This window comes from Alternaria burnsii, assembly GCF_013036055.1.
Source record: "Alternaria burnsii strain CBS107.38 chromosome Unknown 753, whole genome shotgun sequence".
Classification (NCBI taxonomy): domain Eukaryota; kingdom Fungi; phylum Ascomycota; class Dothideomycetes; order Pleosporales; family Pleosporaceae; genus Alternaria; species Alternaria burnsii.
This window is the reverse complement of record NW_024066118.1, coordinates 658436-681813: the sequence shown is the minus strand read 5'-3', so window position 1 is coordinate 681813 and position 23378 is coordinate 658436. Positions and strand designations below refer to the sequence as shown.

The window sequence follows — 23378 nt, the reverse complement described above, 5'->3', positions numbered from 1 at the left end:
CGGTAGTGATGTCCGCGCGGGACGAATCCTCCGTGCCTTCTTGCTGCAATTCAGCCACATAGAGGCATTCCAACGTTTGTGATTTTATGCAAGAGGCCTCGGTTTAGGAAGCCCATCATTCTGGGACAGCCATGTTCGTCAAGGATGAGCAGTATCGCCGCATACACTTGCCCCAGGTTTACTCCTGCACCTCGAAATCTTGGGCGTGTTGAAGTGATATGAGCGGCACAGTATATTTTCTCTCTGAGCGTCTGTCTTCCATCGAACTCATGCCAGGTGGCCGTGTATCGGATACAAAACACATGTTACGGTCGCTGGGAGCTCTGCTCGACAGGCCGATCTTACGCAACGAATGGCGTTTCCGTCAGATTCCCTACATTCTGCTAGGGAGTCAGAAAACCGCTTCGCACGTATCACAACAGACGATCACAGTGCGCCACTCTGGATAGCTACAATACTATCACTCATCTACGCTGTCCTGATTCTGGCAGTTCGTCTGGGATTCACGAAATGGAAAGCGCATACCCTTGACGATATCGTCGTTACGATTGCACATGTACGTAATAAGAAGCTCACGAACGGCTCCTGTGTGGACGTGACTTGATCTAATCAATATGCAGCTTGTTGGATTTACCATGTGGGGATCGCTATTCACATCGCTCGATAATGGCTTAGGAAAATCATACGCTATACTTCATGATGCAGAGGTATCAAGAATGCAGCAGGTAAGCAGAGACAACTGCCATGTCGAATGCGCTAAAACTTCCGGATGCTATTAGTACTTCTTTACGAGCCAGATCTTGTTATACATCGCACTTGCTCTGTCGAAATGCTCTATCCTCATACTGATCCGGGCCGTGTTTACGCAAAACTCAAAAGTGTCATTCTTGGCTCTCGCTACTATGGTTGTGGTAGCGATATGGGGCTTCATCGGCGTTGTGGCATCCTCAGTCGCTTGTTCAGTGGAGAGCATCGTACCAAGACCCGGCGGGGGGTATTGTACTAGCTTAGTGAGTCTAGGAGCCGTTTTTCACCCCGAGACTATCTATAGATCTGCTCTCGATCAATCGTTGTAATTGATGTTGATGCTGGGCGGGCGATACTGGAACATTTACAGAGAGTTCTGAGCTGACCGCAGACCTGTTGCTTAGGTTCCATGGCTAAGAGTGCTTGGTGCAGGCGACGTTCTTACGGAGACAGTGATCATCATCATACCGATGGTGGGCTTCCACGGTTCTCTCATGTCTAACAAACGTAAAGCCATCGTTATGTTGGCCTTCTCTACCAGGATACCGTATGTACCATCACCGTGCCCTTGAAGTTTTGAAGAAGCTATGCTGACATTGAAGTCTCACAGAAACATAGTGTTTGCCATCATGCACCTGATCACGCACTCCAAGTTCATCGACAGTCATCAGCCGGCCATGAGCATCGTCCCGACCGCCGCGTGGCAAAGCGTCCTTCTCTCCTACAACCTCATGTCCGCAACGTCTCCGCTGCTGAAAGGGTTCACCGAGGGATTCATGACTGCGGGTACCTCTTTAGGATATGTTCAGGAGGGAGCAACAACAGGCGGGGGGAGTGGGACATTGGGCAGTTATGAGCTACGATCGCTCACAAAGACCAAGTCTAAAGTTAGAAGTTCCCCGTCCGATGCCACAAAATCGCAACCACGCGCCGCCCAGGTCCAATGGAACACAAGATCTAAGCCCACTGCGTCGAAAGCTACATCGAATGACGACTTGCGGTACTACAATGAGAACGCATCTATTGCTAGCCATGACTCCCGTCGAATCATGATCAAGCGAGAATGGAAGGTCTCGAGAGATTAGGATTGCGAAGGTTCTTTCCTTGAGCTCGCTATGGAAGGCTTGTATATTCGGGTATGTTTTGGCGCATATACTACCAATGTCATGATTCTTCAATTGTAGAGGATCCATAATAAGAGTTTCGGCTGGGGGCTTATATAAGCCGAGCGTGCCCCGCCAAGTGGCGACGCAACATTAAAGTCCGATGTTTTTTTTTAGGCTACCGAGCGATTGACTCTTCATTGTTTGTTCACCAATGAGACAGCTGCACTAGTGGTTTTGGCTGCATATTTTTGTTTCCGGTGGCAGATAACGGCTTTGACATACCTAGGTAGCGATAATGATGGCTCATTCATGTCTCGAACTGTTGCAGGTCTTTCTTTTTCCGCAACGCGGCCCTCTACTTGCACTTCCTCTAAGCTAATGAAATCCGGCTACGAACCTGGGCTTGCCACATCTCAATCATCGAGTGTGAGCGCCAACACATCGAAATCTGATGGGCATGATGGGCATGGGAAGGCTAAAAGACTTTCTCGTGACCTGCAACTCGAGACACAGGCAGATGCAACGACCCCTCATGTCAACGACATTGAACAAGCCAAGGCTGCGGATCAGCCAGTGACATGGAGTGCGCTACCCCGAAAAGATCAACTCCTAGTGTTGATGCTTGCCCGTCTCTCTGAACCATTGACGCAAACCTCATTGGGCGCATACCTCTATTACCAACTCCAATCCTTCGATCCGTCGCTACCAGAGTCTACTATCTCATATCAAGCGGGAGTCATCGGTGCAGCATTCCCGGCGACGCAGTTCATGACCGCCATGCTGTGGGGTCGTTTTTCAGACTCTGAGTACGGCGGCCGAAAAAGAACCATTTATCTTGGACTGCTTGGTTCAATGCTAAGCATTATTGGCTTTGGATTCTCGCGTAATTTCACCATGGCAGTGACTTTCAGATGCCTCGGAGGCATATTAAATGGTAATGTTGGAGTTATGAGAACCATGATCAGTGAGATCATCAAGGAAAGAAAGTACCAGAGTAGAGCTTTTCTGATCTTGCCCATGGTCTTCAACATCGGTGTTTTGGTTGGACCAATCCTTGGTGAGTCGCGCGCAGGGAGATTCATATGGGTTCGTTTTAACAAGAAGTAGGTGGCGTGCTTGCAGATCCATTTGCCAGCTACCCAGCTCTTTTCGGACCAGACTCAACATTTGGTGGCAAACATGGGGTGCAGTGGATGAAGCAATATCCTTATGCACTCCCCAACCTTACAAGTGCCGTCTTTCTGTGCCTGTCATTCTTGGCCGTTCTTTTCTTTCTTGAAGAGACGGGCGAGCTATGCAAACATAAACCGGACCCATGTCTGCGCGTTGGCCGATGGATACGTCGAGCTGTTTTTCGACAGAAACTCACATCTGAGGCTGGGTACAGCGCCGTTCCAGAAGATGACTTCGAACTACAGTCCACACCAACATCGGCACATGCAGAGGGCTTCGACAGTTTTGACAAGCCGAGCAACATAGTTCAGCAGCAGTTACCGTTCCGTCGCATATGGACACGAAACCTCGTAATGACGTTATTCGCTCACGGCGTTCTTCATATGCATTTAGGAACCTTCAATGGCCTTTGGACCATCCATCTCTCTACACCTCGTTTCGACCCCGCCAATCCATATCCTCCAGGCCTGGTGCCTCACGGTCTATACTTTACTGGAGGTCTGGCCATGCCTCCAGCGCGTATCGGCATATCACTTGCTATCATTGGCGCCATCGGTATACCATTGCAAGTTTTGGTGTACCCGAAAGTGGCGCATCGTCTAGGAACAACAAAGTGTTATCGCGTTTTCCTTGCTCTCTTTCCATTGATGTATACGATTGCTCCCTTCCTCAGCTTGGTACCCAGCTGGACGTCACCCCCCAATGGCGCAAGTGGACCTTGGATTTGGATCGCTATTACGTGCGCCTTGTTCATACAAGTACTCGCTCGCACGTTCGCGTTGCCCTGCACAGCCATACTCGTCAACAACGTCAGCCCCCATCCGTCCGTTCTAGGGACTATTCATGGAATAGGTCAGTCGGTATCCAGCCTCACGCGAACAATTGGACCAATACTCTTCTCTTGGGTGTTCGGTAAAGGACTCGACATGGGTATAATAAGTCTAGCGTGGTGGTGTATGGCTGCTGTTGCTGTCGCTGGGTGGGCACTCGCACAAGGTGTTCGAGAAGGGGATGGGCATGAGATACTGCTTGAAGGAGAGAAGAAAGAACCCAACTGATGACGAGGTTGAGTATTCCTGTGAAAGGTACTGTAGGCCGACTGAGAAGCAATGCATCCCACGACGTATCAGGAATACAAAGTACAAATGCGTTGAAAGACTGAAAATTTGTCTAGAAGCCACCAGTTTACCAACAATATCCGCAACGTATGACTTGCGCTACAGCCAATCCTATACAAGACGTGCGAATGTCGACGTCACAGCCCTTACTCTTTTCAATAATCCTTTCGCATAGCTTCTTGTCAAACAAAGACCGCTTGTCCGACGTTTCAGAGGAGGCATCGCGCTACGATATCTTCTTAGCACCATGGAGTGCTCTTGCATGAGCGCTTGCAGCCACTTCGTATCCCTCTCGCGTTCATATCAATCGTGATACAAATACACTAACATCGCCTTCATCTCTACACGCACTACTCGACCTTTTTGGAGTTTGAGTATCATCTTGTATCTGCCCGATCCCCAGGTTTGTTTTCCTTTCCTCAAGCAACCTCTTGATTAATGTTTTCCGCGCCGCCAAGAATCACAAACACCTTCTCAAGCTGAATTCGTGTGTTTGAGACTATGCTGTTCGCGTCCGGGCCCGCATATATCTCCAATTTCGCCATCAAGATGTTGAGTTTCCCACGCCAGTCTGCAACATCGTCTTCCAATTCGATATCGTCTTCGAACCATCCAGCCTCATGGCTGTCTGTGATCCACTTCAGCGAACGTAAGAGGAGGATGACCTGTGATCCCTGAATGTCTTCCTGTTTTGAGAGGCTGGCCTGTAATGTCTTCATTTCCCCACTGAATAGCTGCTTGAAGTGGGTGTTGGAGAAGGCCGAGATTTGTGCTTCTGGAGACTGGATGTTCGAGGATGCAAACGAACCCATTCCTAGCTCTACTTCTTGCTTGGATGCTTCTTCTGGCTTTACTAAAGTAACCAAGGCTCTGTTTCTCGGTCTACTTTTCTGTCTTGATACCTCTGTGGGCGCATTGACATTAGCCATCGAAGGCGGCGATACCGTCGGCTTGTCGTTTTCCATCGAAGCAAGGGGAACAGCTGCATCGATGCTCTCCAAAGGAGTAGATGACACAGCTGACTCGTTGTCAACCATCGAAGATGGAGTTACTGAGGATTTTGTGTCCTCCACTGGAGGGATAGACATAGCCGGCTTGGTGATGTCTGCTGGTGCTAAAGGCTGCGCTTTTGCAGATGTTTCCTCATCTTCCTCGCGCTGTGAGGCAGGAGTTGGGGGTAGTACAACATCTGGTGCAGGGTTCGGTAGAGAAACAGACGGCGACTTGGCGCTGACTTCATCCTTCGACATCTCTGCTGGCTTTGGTAGTATGACAGTCTCGGATGTCAAAAGTCTTGATGGGAGATAACCTAGGCCTGTAAATTGTGGTGGTTGGAGTACAACCGTGTTCGCGTGCTTGGGCGGCTGAGAAAGTGCTGGCACTGGTACGGAGATGGTAGTAGTGCTGGGTATAACGGCGTCGTGGTCTGAAGATGCCTCTGGTGCGTCCTCCATCTCTATATCTGACGTCCACGGTTTGCTAAAACCTGCAGTCATGCTACCCGAGGAGCCCCTGACAGTTCCTACGGAAGACTGGCCGCTCATGGGACGTGACCGCGTGGCGGCACTGAAGGTTGATACGGCACCTCCGGATCCAGTCGAGCTACCAAAGCTGTTGGTGCTGGCCGTCGACACGCCGAAAGCAGGGGAGAGGCAGCCGAAGACACCGTAACTCATATGATAGGCGAAGCGCGAATCCATCGTGTCGTATTCGCAGTCCATCTCCTCATACTGTGCGCATGGTGTTGAACTGAACGAACTCCACATTTCTGCATCCCTGAGATAAGACATCTCGAGCATATATGCATGCAACAGTGTCTTCCAGCTTGACTTGCATTTCGTGAAACGTAAGCCCAGTGGTTTCTGCGCCAAGCGCGAGCGAGGAAGAGGAGCGATATCCATACGGCGAGGTGTCTTCGTCTGCAAATACTTCGCTTTCACTGCCGAATGTGGCTCGCCGCGATGGTAGACCGGTCGGCGGGTGATGTGCGCCTTGTTGATAGGCATGTTCTTGATGACGCGCTTTTTGGAACTGCGCTTGCGGTCCGTCATGACTGGCGCGCTAGACATGTCAATGTCGTTGATCGTGACTGATCTGTTCATTTTCCTGTTCTTCTGTAAGAAGAAATGATGGGGTGGGTCAATCAATATTCGTAAGTGATGTGGTGTTGGACGTATCTGAGAGCTGAGGTGCTGTCCTGCAAGAATGTCACGTTGGTTATTGTGGCGCTGGATGCAAAGGCAAGTGTGCGACAGCTGATACAATCCCGAGCTCGGTTCACCTGCGTGATAAGCGGTGGAGGGACTCCCCGCGAGTGCAAGTGAAAGGAGAGCAAAAGCTCAGGGCTGAACGGACCAATATCGGGGGTTCACTTTCGATCGCAACTTTGGCAGCAATTGTGTTGCAAAACTGTCCGCTCCGAATTCCGCTGCTCGATACACGTAGACTGACAGGTATTCAGAAGGCTATGTAGGTGTATGCATATATCAAGTCCAACATGTCTTGTGATGAGGATACGTCAGGCATTTCTCATACGCGAACAATGGTCCATGGACGATGAAAAACTCGAATCACCATAGCTACCATCATTGGTGGCTTTTCATAAATTCATAGGGTATAAAAAGATAGACGAGAACCACCATCCCAATCTCGTATCCTTTCCTCAGACAATTCTCAACTGTTCCCGCCTCCAGTCTGCTCCTGCTTCAGGATTTTTCGTCTCTTGCGTTTGTGAGAATTGGAATCCTCCCTTAACATCGAAAAGTTTGTTAGATGCTCTGCTATACGTCTCACAAAGTCCAATGCGCCTGGAAGCATGCTGTTCGGTTTCCTCTAGTATCAAGAACAAAGCCTTTTTCGTCGCTGGAGCATTTGGATGTCCAGACGTGCCAAGATATAAGGCTCTCACTTCCCTAGCTTTATATTGTTGGTCATCATCCAGATACACATCAGCACCAGGCAGCCCGGAGAATCCGTACTCTTGGTGATCGACTTCCCACAGGTAGCCGCGAGATGCGTACGCGGCAACATCTATCCTGTTTGATTCTACATCAATAAACACACAGGTCAAAGGAATTGATTAACCTACCAGGGATGAAAGAGGGTGTAGTTGTCCCTCTGAGCTGTGTAACCAAACAGGCTCAAATTTTGTCCAGGTATATGCGTGATGGAAACGATGAAATGAGCGTTTTGAGTCCTCCTGATCACATCAGGACGGCCAGAGAAGAATAATGGTCGCTGGCCGAGCTTGCGGTTCCGATCTTCTGTGGATGCCCAACTCCAAGACGGAAAAGTGGACTTTGCTAAGACTCCAGTGTGTGTAGATGAGAATTCCAGTTTTCTTTTCCCCACCTTCCATCCAAGATTGATGCCGAAGCGCAACGAAGCCTTGTTATCATCGCTAATCTCGGGTGGTTGACGCAATACTAGAGTCTCAGAATCGTTAGATAACTCAAGTTCTTGCAGCCAGAGCGGAATGCCATAGAAATGGGGATTTCGGCGCGCCATGTAAAGTTGAGGCTCGGACCCGCAATCCAGGACACAGTCCTTTGGCGTGCGGGCAGCCAATGTCCAGAACACTCCGTCGAAGGCGTTGATATCGTCTTTCTCGTATCGTAGTGTCCGAGGATAATATTCCTTCACGCGAAAATATATGTCATTAATAGTGAAACGTTCATCCTGTACGGGGGGAAATTCTTTGTACCGCCTGATCAAGTGGATCAGTTCTTTCGATTCAGAATTTCTATCCTGCTGCTCCATAATCTGATGTCCTCGACACTGAAAATAGACCTAATAATCGGTGAATATGAGGCGGCGACAGGAAAGCAGCGCCTCCTGATAGGTCCAGCCCCGCGTGTTTCATACCGTAGTCTCCATCTCCGTCAATGAGTCATACACTGCCACGGAAGCATGACTTCCAATATTAACAGAAGGCATTGCTTTTCAAGGTCAACTCACCCCTGTAACCCATAGTCCGAGCCGCTACCCGCAGCAGCGATGGTCGTTACAAAAGCGTTCCGATAGATTGAATCCTTATTACGAATGGCGCCGTGCTTCTCTTCCGGATCATCTTGGTTGATGCAGTACCTATCAACCCACAAGTAGCGCATACCGAGTTTCAGAGTCACAAACATGGCATCCGACAATGTCTGTGGGATGTTCGTCAGCATCTGGCTGTTGGAAGCTGCGTTCTCGGCAGATGCATCCCCCCAAACATATGTATTGACAGTGGGGAGCTGCGCGAAGTACTCCCGTCTTGCAATCGATGAGTCTTGTCGGTCTGAACTCGTAGCAGTCAGAGCTGACACACCTCGGCCTATGCTCAGATTGGCACAGCTTGATGCATTCGTTGAACATACCGTAGTCCACAGAGCTACGATCAATTACTCAACTACACGGTAAATAAGTGTATTCGCTAGAACTGGACTTGACGAAGCGCGCATGAACTGGAAGCAAGTATCTTCTCAGAATATGGTCATCGTCGTTATATTTCAGTGAGAAGATCGTTGCTTTGTGATCGGCGAGAAAAGGATGCGATACAGAGCGTGTGCCTAGTGAACAACCCTTGGGTATGTTTTCAGTTTCATGATCGGCAAACGATGCCCGCAACAGCCGTATAAGCTGTTTGCACCAGGGACAACCTCTTTTTTGACTGCGTATGGACAGTACGCGGGGCAGTGTTCCTGGGCGCAAGATTTCCTCCGAGAGATCTCTTCCATGGCAAGAGTCACAAACAGAAGCATTGTGAGGAATTTCGTGGTGGCGATTAACGTGCGTTGTTGAAACTTGATGATGAATAGACACGAACTGTATAGAGAAGTTTCCAGAAGAGTCTAGGTTTTCGAACGTTTCGGCGGGGGTAGTTTGACGATGAAATCACGGTAACGGGGCTGTGTCGGTAAGGAGGTAAGCCACGTGTGTCAGCCTTGCGAAGTGCCGTAGCCAATCACCTACCCCTACATGCCGTCCAGCTCAATGTGGCTGAGTCGCTGATGTTTGCGGCAACTACCTCATATGTTTACATCTTGTTCTCTTCGCAGATATAGAATTCATTACATAATTTGTGCTCCTCTCATTGCTACATATCGACGCATCGCCTCTAGATACCGTAACGAGCAACTACAGCATGGCAATGTAGGTCAGTAATCTAGAAGGAGAGTTGACATGGCACCTAAATTGTAGTGCATCAGAATAATTCGTGTGTATGGAGATATCCTAGCTTCCAGCCATCCGCAGCCTTATCCAACGTGTCTACTTGCCACCTCCAAACTTCTTCCTCGGATCATACCGCTCGAATTCACCTCTCGCAGTCCGACTCCGTCTCGTCTTAGTGGCCTTCTTCTCTCCAACCGTCTTTTCTGGCTTCGATCGCTCCGCATCAAGTCTACCTGGACCTTCGTCACGAGCAGGAGGCCGCTCGCGCGTACGACTATCAGCCTCTTCGGCTCCACGCGCTGCAAATACAAGCTCTCTCCGCTTTGCCTCAGCCTGTCGTGCCGCTGCATATGGATCGATCGGCCCAGGCGGCTCTACGTCCTGCTTCGCTGTCTGTCGGCGTGCTTTCTTACTCTTGTCGTGTGAGTCGTCATGTCGGTGGCGTCGGTCTCTGTCTTTCTCTTGCTGACGTTGTCGATCGGCTTCTTGCGCTCGCTTTCTCTCTTCGATCTCCAGCTTCCGTTGGTTCTTGGCTGTACGCGCGCGCTGAATTTCTGATTCCTCCTGTTTCTGGGTTTCCACAGGGCCTTCCCCTTCGATGCGCTGCGCGCGCTGCACTCGGCGGTTATCTTCCTGCTTGCGCGCTGATAATATCCTAGTCACGCCCCCGTGTTGTCCGTTACTCTCCTTGCCGTCTTCTAGTCGACTCTGCTTACCCGAAGATCTACAATGTGTTCGTGAGTCATCTTCTCTTTCGTGTGCCGCGTTATGGCGTAGCCCTTCTTCCTCGTATGGGTCCTCAGATTGACGTTCAACGCTGCTTCTGGATTCACAACGAACGACGTGGCCCCCGCCATGAGAGCGACTTCGACGTCTGAACCCACGTTGGGCTGATGTGTTAGTATCACTCTGCTCGCCTCTGGCGCCTGCTTTGTCCTCATGAGCCCTGTGTGGTGTCTCTTCTTCACCAATCTCCCTATAGTCAATATGAGAACCCTTTGCGTCGTTTCTCTCAGCGAATCGGCCTTGATGTCGAGCCAAGCAGTCTCCAGGGGAACTCGTTGAGAGGTCTAAACAACTCGTAAGTTTGGGCGAAGCTTTTGTGCGTTTAGGTGAGCTTGTGGACATCTTCATCTCCCACTCGTCCTCTAAGATTCTCTTCTTGCTCATATCAGAGTTTGCATCAGATGTCGTTGAAGAACTTGGATGATTTGACGCTGTTGCGTCATACACGATGTATTTGTCCGCGAACCTCTCGCCGCCTATGACCAACATGGTCTCTTCACTCTTTCTTACCTCGCCCAATCTATCCCGCTCCTCTCTTGCGGCTTTCTGGTCGCTCAACCTCGAACCAATAGGCTTTGCTAGTTCAAATTCTCCACCATCGATCCTCACGGTATCTCGTATCGGGATGCGCTCGATATAGCCGTACCATTCGATTGGTGGCGGATCGGACTTGTCGCTCGGTACGTGAGGCTCGAGAGTACGAATGCGCTGAGGAGTGCTCATCTTGGTGACGGAATCATGGACTGGCGGTGGCAGTGGCGTAGGCAGCGGGGTGAAAGTCATACCAGCGCTCGAGGTGTAGTCTTTGGCTTCCCTGCCGGTGCTGATTTCTGCACCGTAGATATTGGGCAGTGAGTAGCCATCAACGTTCGTACCGATTGCGTTACCTTTGGTGTCAAATTGAAGGTTGATCGGTAGCTGCTCTGAATGTACGATGTACTCGTCTCTTGTTTCAGACCACACTCTGAACCCTGCAGCTCGAGCACCGTCACGCTGTTTGTTGACCAAAAGCGACGCCTTCACCTTTGCCCGCAACAAAGCCTTGTTACACTGTGCAACGTCACTGGTCTGGAAGGAAGAGTCTGCATAGTTTGGGGTTCGTTCTGGGACAATCGTGATGGCGAATGGCTTACTGGAAACGATATCGTGAGGGTTAGATGACGGTCCCGGCACATAATGACCGATTGCGGCGCTGCCGACCTTGCTGACAAGCTCTTGGTTTGTGGGCTGACGGCCATAGATCTTCTCGAATTCTTCCGCATTGCTAGGTGGTAGTGTTTGTATAGCGGCGCTGCGACACCAGACGAAATTGGAAGACGCAACCACAGCCTTCGATTGGATTGCCGGGTGGTTTTGCAATCGAGGAGAATCTTGCTCGAACGACTCTGAAGCTGTCCCGGAAGGTTCGTTTTTTGGCGGAGATGTTTCGTTCGAGACAGGTCCTTGAGGGGTACTATTAGTTGCAAGAGACACCTTGCTGAGGGTAGCGTCTTGGTGTGGCGCGGCGTCAGTCACGGGTGCGCATCCTGGCATGACTAATAACGACGGCTTTCTGCACACGTGAGGTCTCTTGGTTATCTTGAACAAGTGAGGACGCAGTCTGTTTGGGTATCGTGGATGGCAGGCGTGACGAGTGGCCGGGGTGTAACAAGAACTAGCGCAGAGCTAGAACGAAAACTCGGTACACCCAACGCGACGTCGGCTCTACAGCTTGCCCAAAGTGAATGTGACTTTTGTGAATACCCATTGTCTTCACAAAGTGCGTTAATCTATATTCGGCTTGCAGAACAAGATGTTGAAAGGTTCTTTGTCCTAATGCTGTGCTACCCACGTTACAAGTCGTATCGATGTAAATGCTGGATGATGCGCCTGCGTGGGTAGATGATGATTACGAGAAACCACGTGATACGTCTCTGCGTAGCTCACTCACATGAGCATGTAGCATAAGTTGACGTAAAGATACAGAAAGTGCAGATTCTGAAACCTTGAAATAAATCTGGATGAGTTGAAACAGAGATACCAACCATTGCACAAAGCATACTCACATTGGTTCGTCAGGGGAAAACGAAACAGGTCCCTCTTGGACTTTCGCCTCCTGCATCCTCAAGCGGACTAAACTCTGCATCACTCAGATTCATCTTCCAGTACCAAGCTCTCGATCTGAAGACTTCCGCATTGGTAAGCGATGTACCAGCTTGCGTCACACCGACAGGTTGCTGTTGCCCCTAAAAGCTTGAAGAGCGAACATCTTGGTTGCTGACGTACTGCTACTCCTCTTTCTTCTGCTTCTTCTTGCCCTTTCTACGAAGGCGCCTTCTGGCGGGTCTTTCCACTTTTGCGTTCTTAGGAGCAGGAGATGCAAACTGTGGCCGTGCGGTGGCTGCTCCTGCTGCGTCGTCACCATCCACAGTGAGGAGTATACAACGCAGGTGGTTGGGGTGAGGACATGATCGACCGTCCTGGCTTCCAAGTGCTGATACCATTCCACAGCGAACTAAGAGTGGTAGTGATTGGATGCGCGTCAATTCAAAGCAATGGCCACCTAGCGGTACAACGAGGTCTTCCCATCAGAGGACCAGTTCAACAACATGATCGTAATTCTTCGCTCAACTAACCTGTAGATGCATGCACATTGGTCGATGAGTGGGACAACGACTGGTCCTGAAGTCGTTCTTCCAGTTTCTCGGAGCGGGTAGTCTCGATGCAGCATGCCTTGCGAGAAGCCTGCATCTCGCTTGGTGAAAAGACGCGTAAGCTCAAGTATCGTTGTTGACATGGGATCGAAAATGCCAAGTCCAAAAGCCGTTGGCAAGCCTCGATTGTGAACAGCCTAGCAAAAGACTTTAGTTATAGCGCTGAGCTTGGAGGAGTGGATGGGCTGCGGTCGTCCTTCGGTCGGCTGTGCTGCGGGCCGTGGTGAAACGCGGTACAGTGGTGCATTGCGCAAGCATCATCAACATGCCGCAGCCTGCTTAGCAGCAGCCTGATGTGAAGGGCAGCACGATGTTCAATCCTCCAATGGTAGATGGGATGATGAAGGCGATGATATACGAGCGAGCGAGTGGGAAGAACGAGGGGTGGAGCAGCAGAAGAACGGTTCCCACGAGGCTGACTCTCCTAAGAATAGCCGATTAGCGGGACAGATCGGCGTCATTGGGCAGCGGCTCCCGGCGCAGTTGCAGGGATGCCCGTACAGCCTCATGGAAGACGCGTATCCGGTCCAGCATAACCACCTCGACGCCGCCGCCATACATCTACTGACCTGCCAACACATCGCTCTTCCAGATCCCTGACCATAACTCCAGTCACACGTACAGGTCAGAAGGTTGTAACATGACGCAATGTTAGACGAGAATCTCCCCAGTACGTGTAGCCAACTAATGCGGCCAATCGTCATGCTATGGCCATACTAACCATCCCTAGCTTTCTTTCTCAAGGCCTCGACCGACAAGCTCAAGCACCACGAATCATTCTATTTCACCCAGAACGGCTCCGAGCCCGAAGCCCAGTATGCCCTCCACCACGTCGACCCAACCTCCAACGATGCGAAGAACACATACGCCGTAGCCTTGTTCGACTCGCGCAACCCCGACGTTCTATATGGCGAAGTGCTGGCGAAGCCTGGATGGTCGCATCCAACACTCTCGCAGGAGGAGATTCGCAAGAATGGTGGCGTGCCACCCCCACCCCAGCCCATCTACCCCACCGAATTCGCCATCCAGATGTACAACCCCGACTCACGCGTTGTTGTTAAGCACTCGACGGCGAAATGGAGCAGCACCGTGAGCTGGGAGTTCAGCATTCCGCAGGTTACCTTTAGGACGCCTAGCAATTCCGCCCTCGACCGCACCATGACGGATCCGGGTGCCGATGTGAACACACCCAGGGTCAACTTTGCGTGGCGGAAGGAGGGAAGACTGGGCAAGGATATGACTTGCTACATGACAGGCAAATCGACCGACCCTACCGGCAAGAAGGTCAAGAAGAGTAAGGAGCCCGACATTGCCGTCGCTCTCTTCTCTGGCCTGAAGGAGTTGACCATTATGGAGTCAAATCTCTACCGCGTTGAGATTGAAGACTACAAGGGCTTGGAGGTGGCGTTGCTCATTGGAGCCGCTGTGATACGCGATCTGTTCTTCAGCGACCTCAATGAACAATTTCACATCAACGCCAACATCCGGAAGAACAGCGCGCCACTGCGAGCGAGGAAGGGGTCGTCGCCACTAGAAGGCCCGAACATTACAGCACCGGTCATGACACCCCAGCCTCCGCCCCCACCAGCATACACCCCTTCGTCATCGCAGTACCCACCCGAGAAGGTCCCGCTCCAGCCTGCAGCAGGTGCTGGTGTGAACGCACAGCCACCTCCGCCCTCGTATACCAGCAACAACAATACCGCCAAGCGTTCCTCATTACCTCCGCTAGCCACAAACCAAGGTCGCTCGAATCAGCCTCCTCCCCAACAACAGCGACCCCTCCAGCCGCAACGACCTGTCCAACAACAGCGGCCCGCCCAGCCACAGCGCCCAACACAACAACGCCAAGAAGGTCCGAGGCTAGATCCCCGAGCACAATGGGAGATCGATGCCGAGACCGCGCGATTGAAGGCGCAAGTGGAGGCCGAGGCACGCGAGCAGAAGCGCCAAGCTGAAGCTGCTCGTAAAGCTCGGCGCAGGCAGGAAGAGGAGGAAGAAAGGAAGACAATACAATTCCTTGAGCAGGAACGCAAGCAGAAGGAACGCGAAGAGAAGGAGCGACGGAGGAAGCAGGCTGAGATTGACAAGGAGACCGAACGCCTCAAGAAGCAGTTCGGAGACCAGTCCAACCTACTCCGCCCGTCGCCACAGCCTCAGCGACACTCCGCACCACTCGTACAAGGCGGATGGCAAAACCAGCGACCCAGCCCAGTGCCTCGTCCCGCCCCTGTCCCCACGCAGCCTCCACGCATGCAGCAAACACCGGGTATATATCTACAGACGCCTGTCCAACATCGCCCTGCAGCAAGTCAAAGCAGTTTCTTCAGCAATGGTCTCCCGAAGCCTGTGGCAAAGGCAAAGAAGAGCTTCTGGGGTCTGAGAACACAGAGCGAGAGTAATGCCGAGAAGCTGAAGAAGAAGAAAAGCAGCATGTTTTGAGCAAAAGATAGCATTAGTCTCTTGGAGTCTGGGTCACGGCATTGAATATGGAGTTTCCGACCTTGTGAGTCTTTATGATACCAGACATTGCAATTTAGTCATGTTCATTCACATCTCTCTTCTCTTGTCAGATGTGTCCCTGTTGATCTGCAGTGCCTAGATGCGATCTTACCCCATCTGGGCTAGCGGCAAACTACAATCTTCTGAGGTATGCTCAACACCAACTTGGTTCTTCAACCACCCACTTGATCGCGATCAGATTTGATTCAAATTCGGGTTTTGGTTCTCTTGTAAGCCTCATAATGTGGTCTCATGCCACCTTCTCAACTGGATGTTGACGGCCGGCACGCGAACCAGCCTCTCTTCGCTAACCCGAAAACTTGCTCACTTGAGCACATTATTCTGGGGTCGGCATGCAGGGTCGCAGCTATAGCTCGCGCCACAACTACCACTGAACCCACAAGCACACCGATTCTAGACTCTTCAGCATTGAGAACAAGCTTTCATTGGTTTACCATATGCGTTTCTTCGCTTTCCCAATGCCGTGGTTGCGGATAGACGAGTGGAAAAGACCATGGTGTTTGCTTGGCAGCGAAATGCTGGCGACTTTGTTCCGCTAAGACGACGGCAATGCGGCTAAAGAGACGGTGGAGAGAGGAAGGTTCGTTGGGTGAGTGTGTATAAAGGGTACGGCAGCTGCATGTCAGTTGTTGCACGCTTGTTGGGTTAACACACCTTTTCTCTCTTCTCACATCTCCTTCGTTCCTCCAACTCGTCATACCTCATTCCACATTCTAATACCAATCATGTTGGCCAAATCTTTCCTCGCAGTCGCTGCGCTCGCCGCAGGCGCAAACGCTCACTTCCGCCTCCTCGCACCCACCTGGCGCGGCAGCTCCTTCGAAGAACCAGCCAGCCAGTGGATATATCCCTGTGCCAATGTCAATGAGACGACTGACATGGCGAACCGTAAGACTCCCCCTCTTTGTCACCCAGCATCCCATCAGCCGACCCAATTGAGCCACTAAACTTCACGAACTAATCAATGATAGGCACTCTCTGGCCCCCCAGTGGTGGTTCGACCATAATCAACGGCAGCCACACATCCGCCCTCACAGCCGTTAACCTAGCCCTCGGTTCCAATGCCACAAACTTCAACATCACGCTTCTGGAAATGTTCAACCAAACCGGTGCAGGCGTGTTCTGTATGAAGGAGACCGGACGGGCGAATCTAGAGGAAGGATTCAAGGCGGCGGGCTACTCAGGCTTGGATGATGAGAGGATCAACGGGTTGATGGCTACCGTGCAGGTCATTCAGCTAGGCCATAGCGGAAGTGCGCTTTACAATGTGAGTCTTGAGTGTTTGCGGCGAAGGATGAAGAAGAGATATGGAAGCGGTCGGCATGAGGTTGAATAGAAGTGGGCGAGGCTAACGATTTGTAGTGCGCAGACATCATGTTCAACTCCACAGCTGAATTGCTCTCGGACGATCAATGCCAGAACGGGACAGGGGTTTCAGGTGTCGCTATCGAGAACGCTGCGACTGAGACGACCAACGGATCGTCGGAAGCGTCGGCTACACCAACTGGTGCGGCAGGCAGGCTCAGTCCGGTTGTGGGAAGCGGGTTATTGGCTGCTGTCCTTGCCTGGGGGTTGTTGTAAAATCTCGCACGAGTTTACCGAGCTGTGGGGTGGTTGCAAAAGAACAATTGCACTAGGAAGATCATACCTATTAACGCTTTGATGGAGAATACGACTTGTTCTTTTACACTAACACTTGCTGTCCAATCTCAGCCACCGCCTATCCAGATCTTCTGCCCGAGCATCTCGTTTGTTCTTTACCATTTGCGAGGCGAGCCGGTGGCTTGAAGCGGGCAGAACATGACTTCGGCAAAAACTAACTGCGTGCCTGCTCGTCGGTTCTCTTGGGATTTAGCAAAGTCGTATTTTGCATGATCGCTAATCTGAACCGCCTTTTCGGGTATCCCGTATCAGATTTCTTCCGCCTATGAAAGTCCCAACTTCGTCAGCGGTCTTCCTCCCCGCTCTCCCTGTCGTATTCATCATTAATGTCCTCGTTATCTTCTTCCCCTCCTTCCTCATCTGGCAGTTCATATTCCTGGTCTATTTCGTCTTTTGCTGGTGTTTCAGGTTGTTCATCTTCCGAACTCGATTCGCCTTCCGTCATTCCTGTCAGGTGGTATTAGCAGATGTTCAATGTGTGCTCGAGCAATGAAGTAATGAACAACAAGAATAAACGCACCGGGATCGCCTTCACGCGTCGACCGATCGCATTGTGTACATGTGTCTGCATTTTCTTCGTTGAGCCAGCGACATACTTCGCATGGCCACAAAGGCATCGTCGGTGGGCTGCTGAGGGCTCCGATCGGAAAGAGGGCCCACCGGATAGATGAGTGAACCGGCGGTGCTGCTCTTGAAGTCAAGGTATACTAACGGCAAATATCATGAATGCCGAGACTGATGTACTGGGGTGCCACATTATAGTCTTCCCAGGGTACGCTTTTTCCGCGCTGACCTATCTTGCGATGATTCTAGTGTTAGGCTCGCATTGTGTTAAGAATATTCATTGTGAAGGCCGGGCGAGTTTGATGCGAGACTCTATCATTGTCTCATTCATACAAAGCACTATTCGACTGCACGCATGCATCAATGAGTGAAGATATCGCCTAAACTAAACACGTTCTTCACAAAGCGAGAACCATGTAGATTAACGCCGCACAAGAATCTACGAAACAGATGTCTACCAATCGATAGTCAAGTGGTGGATGCAAGAAAATTGGTTGACTATTCCTCAACCGTTGCACCTGGGTCAGCATGGATGCAAGTGAGTCATTACTGAACAGTCGCACGCATTGATAATTCCAAACTAGTATAGAGAGACGAATGTAAGTCACCTGCTGCTGGTGAATGGCGTGTTTTCTCACGTCGCAGTCATCTGCACACGCTGCACATCTGTGTCTAAGTCAAAAGGCTGTTTCGTTCCAGTTACCCCTCTCCTCTGAGGGTTCAGTCCGCAACTCATTCTTAACATCGATGTTATGCGCGGAAGCAAACTTCACAAAATACGTGATAAAGCCGCCAAGTTTCGTGCTGCGATGTCAAAGAGTGTGCCTCAACCGGGATCAGCACCGAGTGCTCCTGCAACCATGCTCTTAGACCACTGTCCAACCCAAGACGAAGCAAACAATGAGATTGACGACTGGCTATCGTCCGGTTTGCAGTCGTACGTCGAAGAAGGTCAACGTATGCGTGACGCAGCAGACGGCATTTCTCCCGCAAGAACCTCATTCGTACAGCGTGTTACCATGCATGCGCTAGATAGATACGGAGAGCGTTCTCATTCTCTACCCCCTGAGCGTTGGATGAGAACTCCTTCCGAGCCACACCGTGACAACAATGCAGACACTCCGCCTCGCACGCATGAGCGTCTGCGCAACGCCCAAGTAGACCGTCCTGTCATCATCAATGGCGAGGGTCATAACGTTCACATCAACTGCGGTCCAGGGCAGCAAAATGTTTACTATAGTGAATCACGCAACGTCCGGGACAATTACGACGACGAGAGGTATAATGATGACGGATACAGCGACGACGGTTACGATAATGACTACGATCACGGCGACGATGAAGAGAATGACCGAGACTACGACGCAGGTTACCAACAGTCAGGGCGTGACCACGATGCTCGCGATCACGGTCGCTTCCACGATAGGTACAGCAGCCACACTCGCGGTCGTCACATGCCTTACTGTGAATGTCGAGATTGCCAGCCTGATTTGACCCCTGATGATGGAAGTAGCTCTAGCGGGTCCAGTGATCATTGGTAGTCGTTGGGTAGGCTATGCGTCTTGCAGGATGTCGTTAAGATGAGTGGTAAGCTGCAATTTCCACTAATTGGGTGCGGACAACTTGTATCATCTTGAGAAATATCTTACAGCTCGATTGTTTTATATGCGATTACCTTTGTTGGAGATAACATTCCCCAAGAAGCTTTGGCACCGTACGTATCATTGAAGGAGACATTCAACAGTTTGGTCATAGTTAACTGATTTGCACATAGACCGTTCAAGTTGGTGATGATGGAATCAAACAAATCTGCTTACTTCTAGATGCTATTACAATCAAAACTACTGATACTACTGTCTTCTGAAACACGAAGATTACCTGGTTCCCCACACCCTTTTTGAGATTGCTTTTGTCGGAGGAAGCTCCTTATCCGAACAAGCACATCCTTAGTCCCAGAAACGATCAACAATCTCTTTCGGCAGCGCCCCGATCCGCTTCTTCGTCTGGTATATCTTCATGTCGTCACCGCTCATTGCCACCAAGACTGCCGACCGCTGTTCGGTCTTCTCGTCGACCGTCTTCCGCAACAATTGCAACAGCGTCACAAGCTTCTGGAGCACCTCCTGGTTATCTGCTTCCCAACTCTCGAAACCTTTGTAATTGTCTTTATGGTCGCCTTTCTGGGTGACACTCTTTATTCGAATGTCCCTTCGCTTATAGGTTCCATCGAAGGCCGCGTTGTGCTTCCCACCCAGGCAGCAGGTGGGTGTTCGACCGAGCCACATTTGATCGAGGGGCCGAGAGCTAGCATTGCTTTTTAGCTCCATGATCTGGTGCTGTGGGACAGCTTTGCCTTGAGGAATGACTATCGTGGACTGCGATTCATCGCATTGACCGGCCTCAGCGTCGTAGTCGCCTGGTTCAAAGCTGGGGTGGACAGTCGGCAGCACATCAGGGTCCTGTGGTGTTACAATAGTCGGATCGTATGCATCAGCCTCATGACGTACGACTAAAGTTAGAGAGCCAAACTTGTACTTTAGCATTCGGTGATGAGTCGTCGCGCCATCGATTTCGGATTCGGTAAGCGCCGTCTCAAAGTTCCGACCGTATGAGTTTCGCGTAGATCTAACCTTCGCGTTGCGCACCTGTCTACCGATGAGGAGGGTATTCTTCTCGAAGTCAAGATGGAGATGAAACTCTTGGAAGGAAGTACCCTTCAAGAACTTGATCAGGCTAAGTATTGTGGTGCGGTTGATCACAATATCTACGTCGTTCAAGCGGGTATCAGGGCTCATCAAAGCCATGGCCTGGAAAGCGGGTTCGTACTGGTATACTGGAGCACGTTCCGCGTGCTCGTCCATGAAATGATAGCCAGTATCAGGCGTAACACGAAGTGGAAAGTCTTCCGCGTTTGGTCTTTTGAATACTGGGGGAGATCCAGGTACAGAAATTGTGGTCTTCTCTTTGTCCATGAAGCTGTAGCTGCTGACAAGAGAGTATCCATCCGCCGAGGAAACAGTGTCTGGACTTGCATGAATATCGGCAAATGTACCCTCCCAGACAATCATATCCTCGTTCACATTGGTGTACATATAAGAGTACCACTCCTTGCCCTTCTGCTTAGCAAGCGTCTTGAGATTTGGACCGCCGTATTCACGCTTGCCTGTGTTCTTGTCGATGTAATGTTTCCCGTGGATCAAAGATGTCGAGAACACGGGGTCGGAGCCAGAACGAGGGCGACCGAGATAAAGTGCTTGAGGTGGAAGTTCCAGATCTGTGAGGAAGGCGCTCTGTTCCATTGTTCGTGTAAGAAGTCGTTGAACTGGTTGAATGAGACAGTGGGTTTTGTAACTGAGGGTCGCGGATGTCACATGATGTTGTGGTGTATATACAGATATGGGGGAAGGTTCTCAGTCTACAGGCATTCATTATACCGAGCGACCATCGCACCTGAGGGAAGGCGCATGGTGAATATTCAGGGCTCCCTGTGTGGCTGCACCCTGAGCTCTGTTCCGTAGTCGGTGCATACACAGTGCTGAAATTGCGAGATATTGGTATATATAGAATGAGGCAACCATGAGTTTGTCATAGCCTTTGTGGTTTTGTTCATAGCAATTCTTGTGCTCTAGGCCAATAGCAAGCACCTCATTAGTACTATAAGACCTTTTTAAATACCTGTAGGTCGTCAAACCATCGCATCTAGCCGAGAATGGTGAGAGTAGAGGCCAGACTTGGATTTCTATATTGTTCTCGTACGCTTCTTGAAGAAACTGGTTATTGGCAATCGCATGTGTCTTATTTTCTTGGTCTGTCTGCAGGGCTGCTTAGCCATCAATCTTCTTGGTTCTCGAGGTTGTCGGTGCTTCGTAGGCGCCGAGGTTACTCTAGTTTTACCGTTCCGAGCATGGATCGGTGGACCAAAAGCCTTGGGGCTGTCATTGAGGTACGCTCTTCTCCTTCGGCTGTACATGTCTTTACCTCTGCTGGCATGAAGCTTCTTGGCTGGCGGCTCACGTCGTTTCCTTTCCAGTGACGCGGACCTTTGTTTCGAAGCCAGATCAGTGAACAATCTGCTCTTGCTTTCCCACGGATGTATATCCTCCTTTTTTATTTTCTCACTGAATGGATACAAAGGTTTTTCAGAAGGCGCAAGATTTGGATTCTGGCGTCTCCAAATCTCCAGCGCGTTGATAGGTCCTTTCCTCATGAACCATGCATCTTCATCCTCAAGAAGTCTGGTCTCAACGCTTTCCAATTCATCAATACACTCAAGATCCAGGTCCACATAAGGAATCTTCTCACGGAAAGCGCGGCTTAAAGCTTTTCGGTAATCACGCTTGGCGTCTTGAAGCCTCGCCTTTTCGCATTGCAACATGTCCATGAAAGCTGGTTTTACAACGCTGTCTCTGAACTCTCCAGGGATGCCATCTTCCCAGGGCGCCCAGCTCGAGTAATGGTGACACATATTTTCAAATCGATCGCGCGCCTTGCGTAAGGCATTCGCATATTGGTGCACGCTATCTCGAATGCGACCAAGATTTGTAGCGGGCGTCTCACTCATAAATCGGCGAGTGATACCACGTTTCTCACCTCTAGGAAGTCTTGTGTCGTCGATGAGGTCAGGCTGTGTCAGTCCTGCTCGTAGCCAAGCGGGAAGTAATAGTGCACCAACATCCTCCCAAGCATCTCTGCACGCTTGCTCAGCAAAGTTACATTCCAACCAAAGCCAGTTTTCATCATCGATAATGTGATCGAACTCCTCGCGCGCAAGGAACGCTCGAGTCACAAGATCTTGTCGTCTGTTGCGTTGTCCGAGATTCGGTGGGTTTGATGAGTTATGCATAGCTGCGTCGTGATTCGCTAAATCTTCATCCAAATTCTCAATGTCCCTGAGTATCTTCGACTTTTTATCCTGGGTTCTTATATCTTTGCCGTCAATTCTCGTCCAAAGACTCTTATATCGACGTTCCGCGGCAATCGCTTTACTGACACGTGTCCCTAGATGTTTTGAGATGGTAACAGCTGGAACAAGATCTTTGCCATCATGAGCATGAACCAGAAGAGGCAAAAACGAAGAGAAAAATTTAGTCGTATCTTTTTTATCGTTCGTCCACCATTCATGGGCTACAAAAGGTCTTCTAGTGTCATCTACTTCGGCGCTGGGCCTGCGCTTGATAGAGTCACTCTGTGGTCCTGGAGTCATTGAGCTTGAGCTCGAACTTTCGACTGAGGACGCTGTTCCCTGCTCCGAGTTGGTCCGGATTGGTCTGTGATCAGTGGACTCATCCACTAAGTCTGTCAATTCTTTCAACCTGTTCGTGGAAGCTGGCCTGCTATGAGGCATATTCAGCTTAGGCATGATGCGTCCGTTTGATCGTTCGTTCGCGTTGTCCTGTAATTTTACCATCGCACGCTTACCATCATAATAACCGCGAACTTTTGTTTGATGTACGTTGCTGTCACGTATGGCGTGATATTTGCGAACTTGCTTTCGAGTCTTAGTGGAACTTGCAGATTCAGCTTACGTGTGAGTATCCACACGATAGAAACGCAGTGCCATCTTTTGAAGGACAAACGACCTGATAGTCGTCTTGAGATCTGAAACATCAGACAGAACCCAAGACAAAGAAGGCGGTATGAACGGCTGACAACAAAGGTGTACCGCGCCATTGACTGCCCTTGTCCTCATTGTTATCGGAGCCAACGACAAGGAGATCATATCCTATCAGATTTGTTGTGAACCGTGTTTCAACGAGGTGTTTACTCAAGTACCAGTCATTGAAACCAAGAACTAGTGGCCACAGTGTTGTTAAGACCTCGACATCTGATACCCGCACCATCGGCGCATGCTG

The 23378-nt window shown here is 50.5% G+C and overlaps 10 protein-coding genes across 10 annotated transcripts; 4 read left to right on the top strand and 6 right to left on the bottom strand.

Annotated features, from left to right (window-relative positions):
• Positions 1-352: 352 nt before the first annotated feature.
• GT037_008333 (mfs general substrate transporter) lies at positions 353-4084 on the top strand (the record flags this gene model as incomplete). Its single annotated transcript, XM_038933380.1, has 6 exons — positions 353-556; positions 621-725; positions 1152-1294; positions 1358-1533; positions 2140-2910; positions 2961-4084. The coding sequence occupies 6 exons, from the start codon at positions 353-355 to the stop codon at positions 4082-4084; spliced, it is 2523 nt and encodes an 840-aa protein (XP_038784045.1).
• A 479-nt stretch (positions 4085-4563) lies between these two features.
• On the bottom strand, positions 4564-6246 carry GT037_008332 (uncharacterized protein; the record flags this gene model as incomplete). Its single annotated transcript, XM_038933379.1, has 1 exon — positions 4564-6246. The coding sequence occupies one exon, from the start codon at positions 6244-6246 to the stop codon at positions 4564-4566; it is 1683 nt and encodes a 560-aa protein (XP_038784044.1).
• A 560-nt stretch (positions 6247-6806) lies between these two features.
• GT037_008331 (uncharacterized protein) lies at positions 6807-11635 on the bottom strand (the record flags this gene model as incomplete). Its single annotated transcript, XM_038933378.1, has 4 exons — positions 6807-7179; positions 7233-7850; positions 8102-8428; positions 9399-11635. Coding segments are annotated over 4 exons (3555 nt in total), but the record flags the coding sequence as incomplete, so codon positions are not given.
• A 716-nt stretch (positions 11636-12351) lies between these two features.
• Positions 12352-12567, bottom strand: GT037_008330 (uncharacterized protein; the record flags this gene model as incomplete). The annotated part of the gene is made up of 1 exon (XM_038933377.1): positions 12352-12567. One exon carries the CDS (start codon positions 12565-12567, stop codon positions 12352-12354), a length of 216 nt encoding a protein of 71 aa, XP_038784042.1.
• Positions 12568-13425: 858 nt separating this feature from the next.
• Positions 13426-15219, top strand: GT037_008329 (uncharacterized protein; the record flags this gene model as incomplete). Its single annotated transcript, XM_038933376.1, has 2 exons — positions 13426-13447; positions 13508-15219. The coding sequence occupies 2 exons, from the start codon at positions 13426-13428 to the stop codon at positions 15217-15219; spliced, it is 1734 nt and encodes a 577-aa protein (XP_038784041.1).
• Positions 15220-16025: 806 nt separating this feature from the next.
• Positions 16026-16881, top strand: GT037_008328 (uncharacterized protein; the record flags this gene model as incomplete). The annotated part of the gene is made up of 3 exons (XM_038933375.1): positions 16026-16188; positions 16272-16567; positions 16663-16881. The coding sequence occupies 3 exons, from the start codon at positions 16026-16028 to the stop codon at positions 16879-16881; spliced, it is 678 nt and encodes a 225-aa protein (XP_038784040.1).
• A 364-nt stretch (positions 16882-17245) lies between these two features.
• GT037_008327 (uncharacterized protein) lies at positions 17246-17579 on the bottom strand (the record flags this gene model as incomplete). Its single annotated transcript, XM_038933374.1, has 2 exons — positions 17246-17409; positions 17483-17579. 2 exons carry the CDS (start codon positions 17577-17579, stop codon positions 17246-17248), a joined length of 261 nt encoding a protein of 86 aa, XP_038784039.1.
• Positions 17580-18335: 756 nt separating this feature from the next.
• GT037_008326 (uncharacterized protein) lies at positions 18336-19067 on the top strand (the record flags this gene model as incomplete). The annotated part of the gene is made up of 1 exon (XM_038933373.1): positions 18336-19067. One exon carries the CDS (start codon positions 18336-18338, stop codon positions 19065-19067), a length of 732 nt encoding a protein of 243 aa, XP_038784038.1.
• Positions 19068-19472: 405 nt separating this feature from the next.
• GT037_008325 (uncharacterized protein) lies at positions 19473-20825 on the bottom strand (the record flags this gene model as incomplete). Its single annotated transcript, XM_038933372.1, has 1 exon — positions 19473-20825. The coding sequence occupies one exon, from the start codon at positions 20823-20825 to the stop codon at positions 19473-19475; it is 1353 nt and encodes a 450-aa protein (XP_038784037.1).
• Positions 20826-21265: 440 nt separating this feature from the next.
• On the bottom strand, positions 21266-22885 carry GT037_008324 (uncharacterized protein; the record flags this gene model as incomplete). Its single annotated transcript, XM_038933371.1, has 1 exon — positions 21266-22885. One exon carries the CDS (start codon positions 22883-22885, stop codon positions 21266-21268), a length of 1620 nt encoding a protein of 539 aa, XP_038784036.1.
• Between the last annotated feature and the right edge of the window lie 493 nt (positions 22886-23378).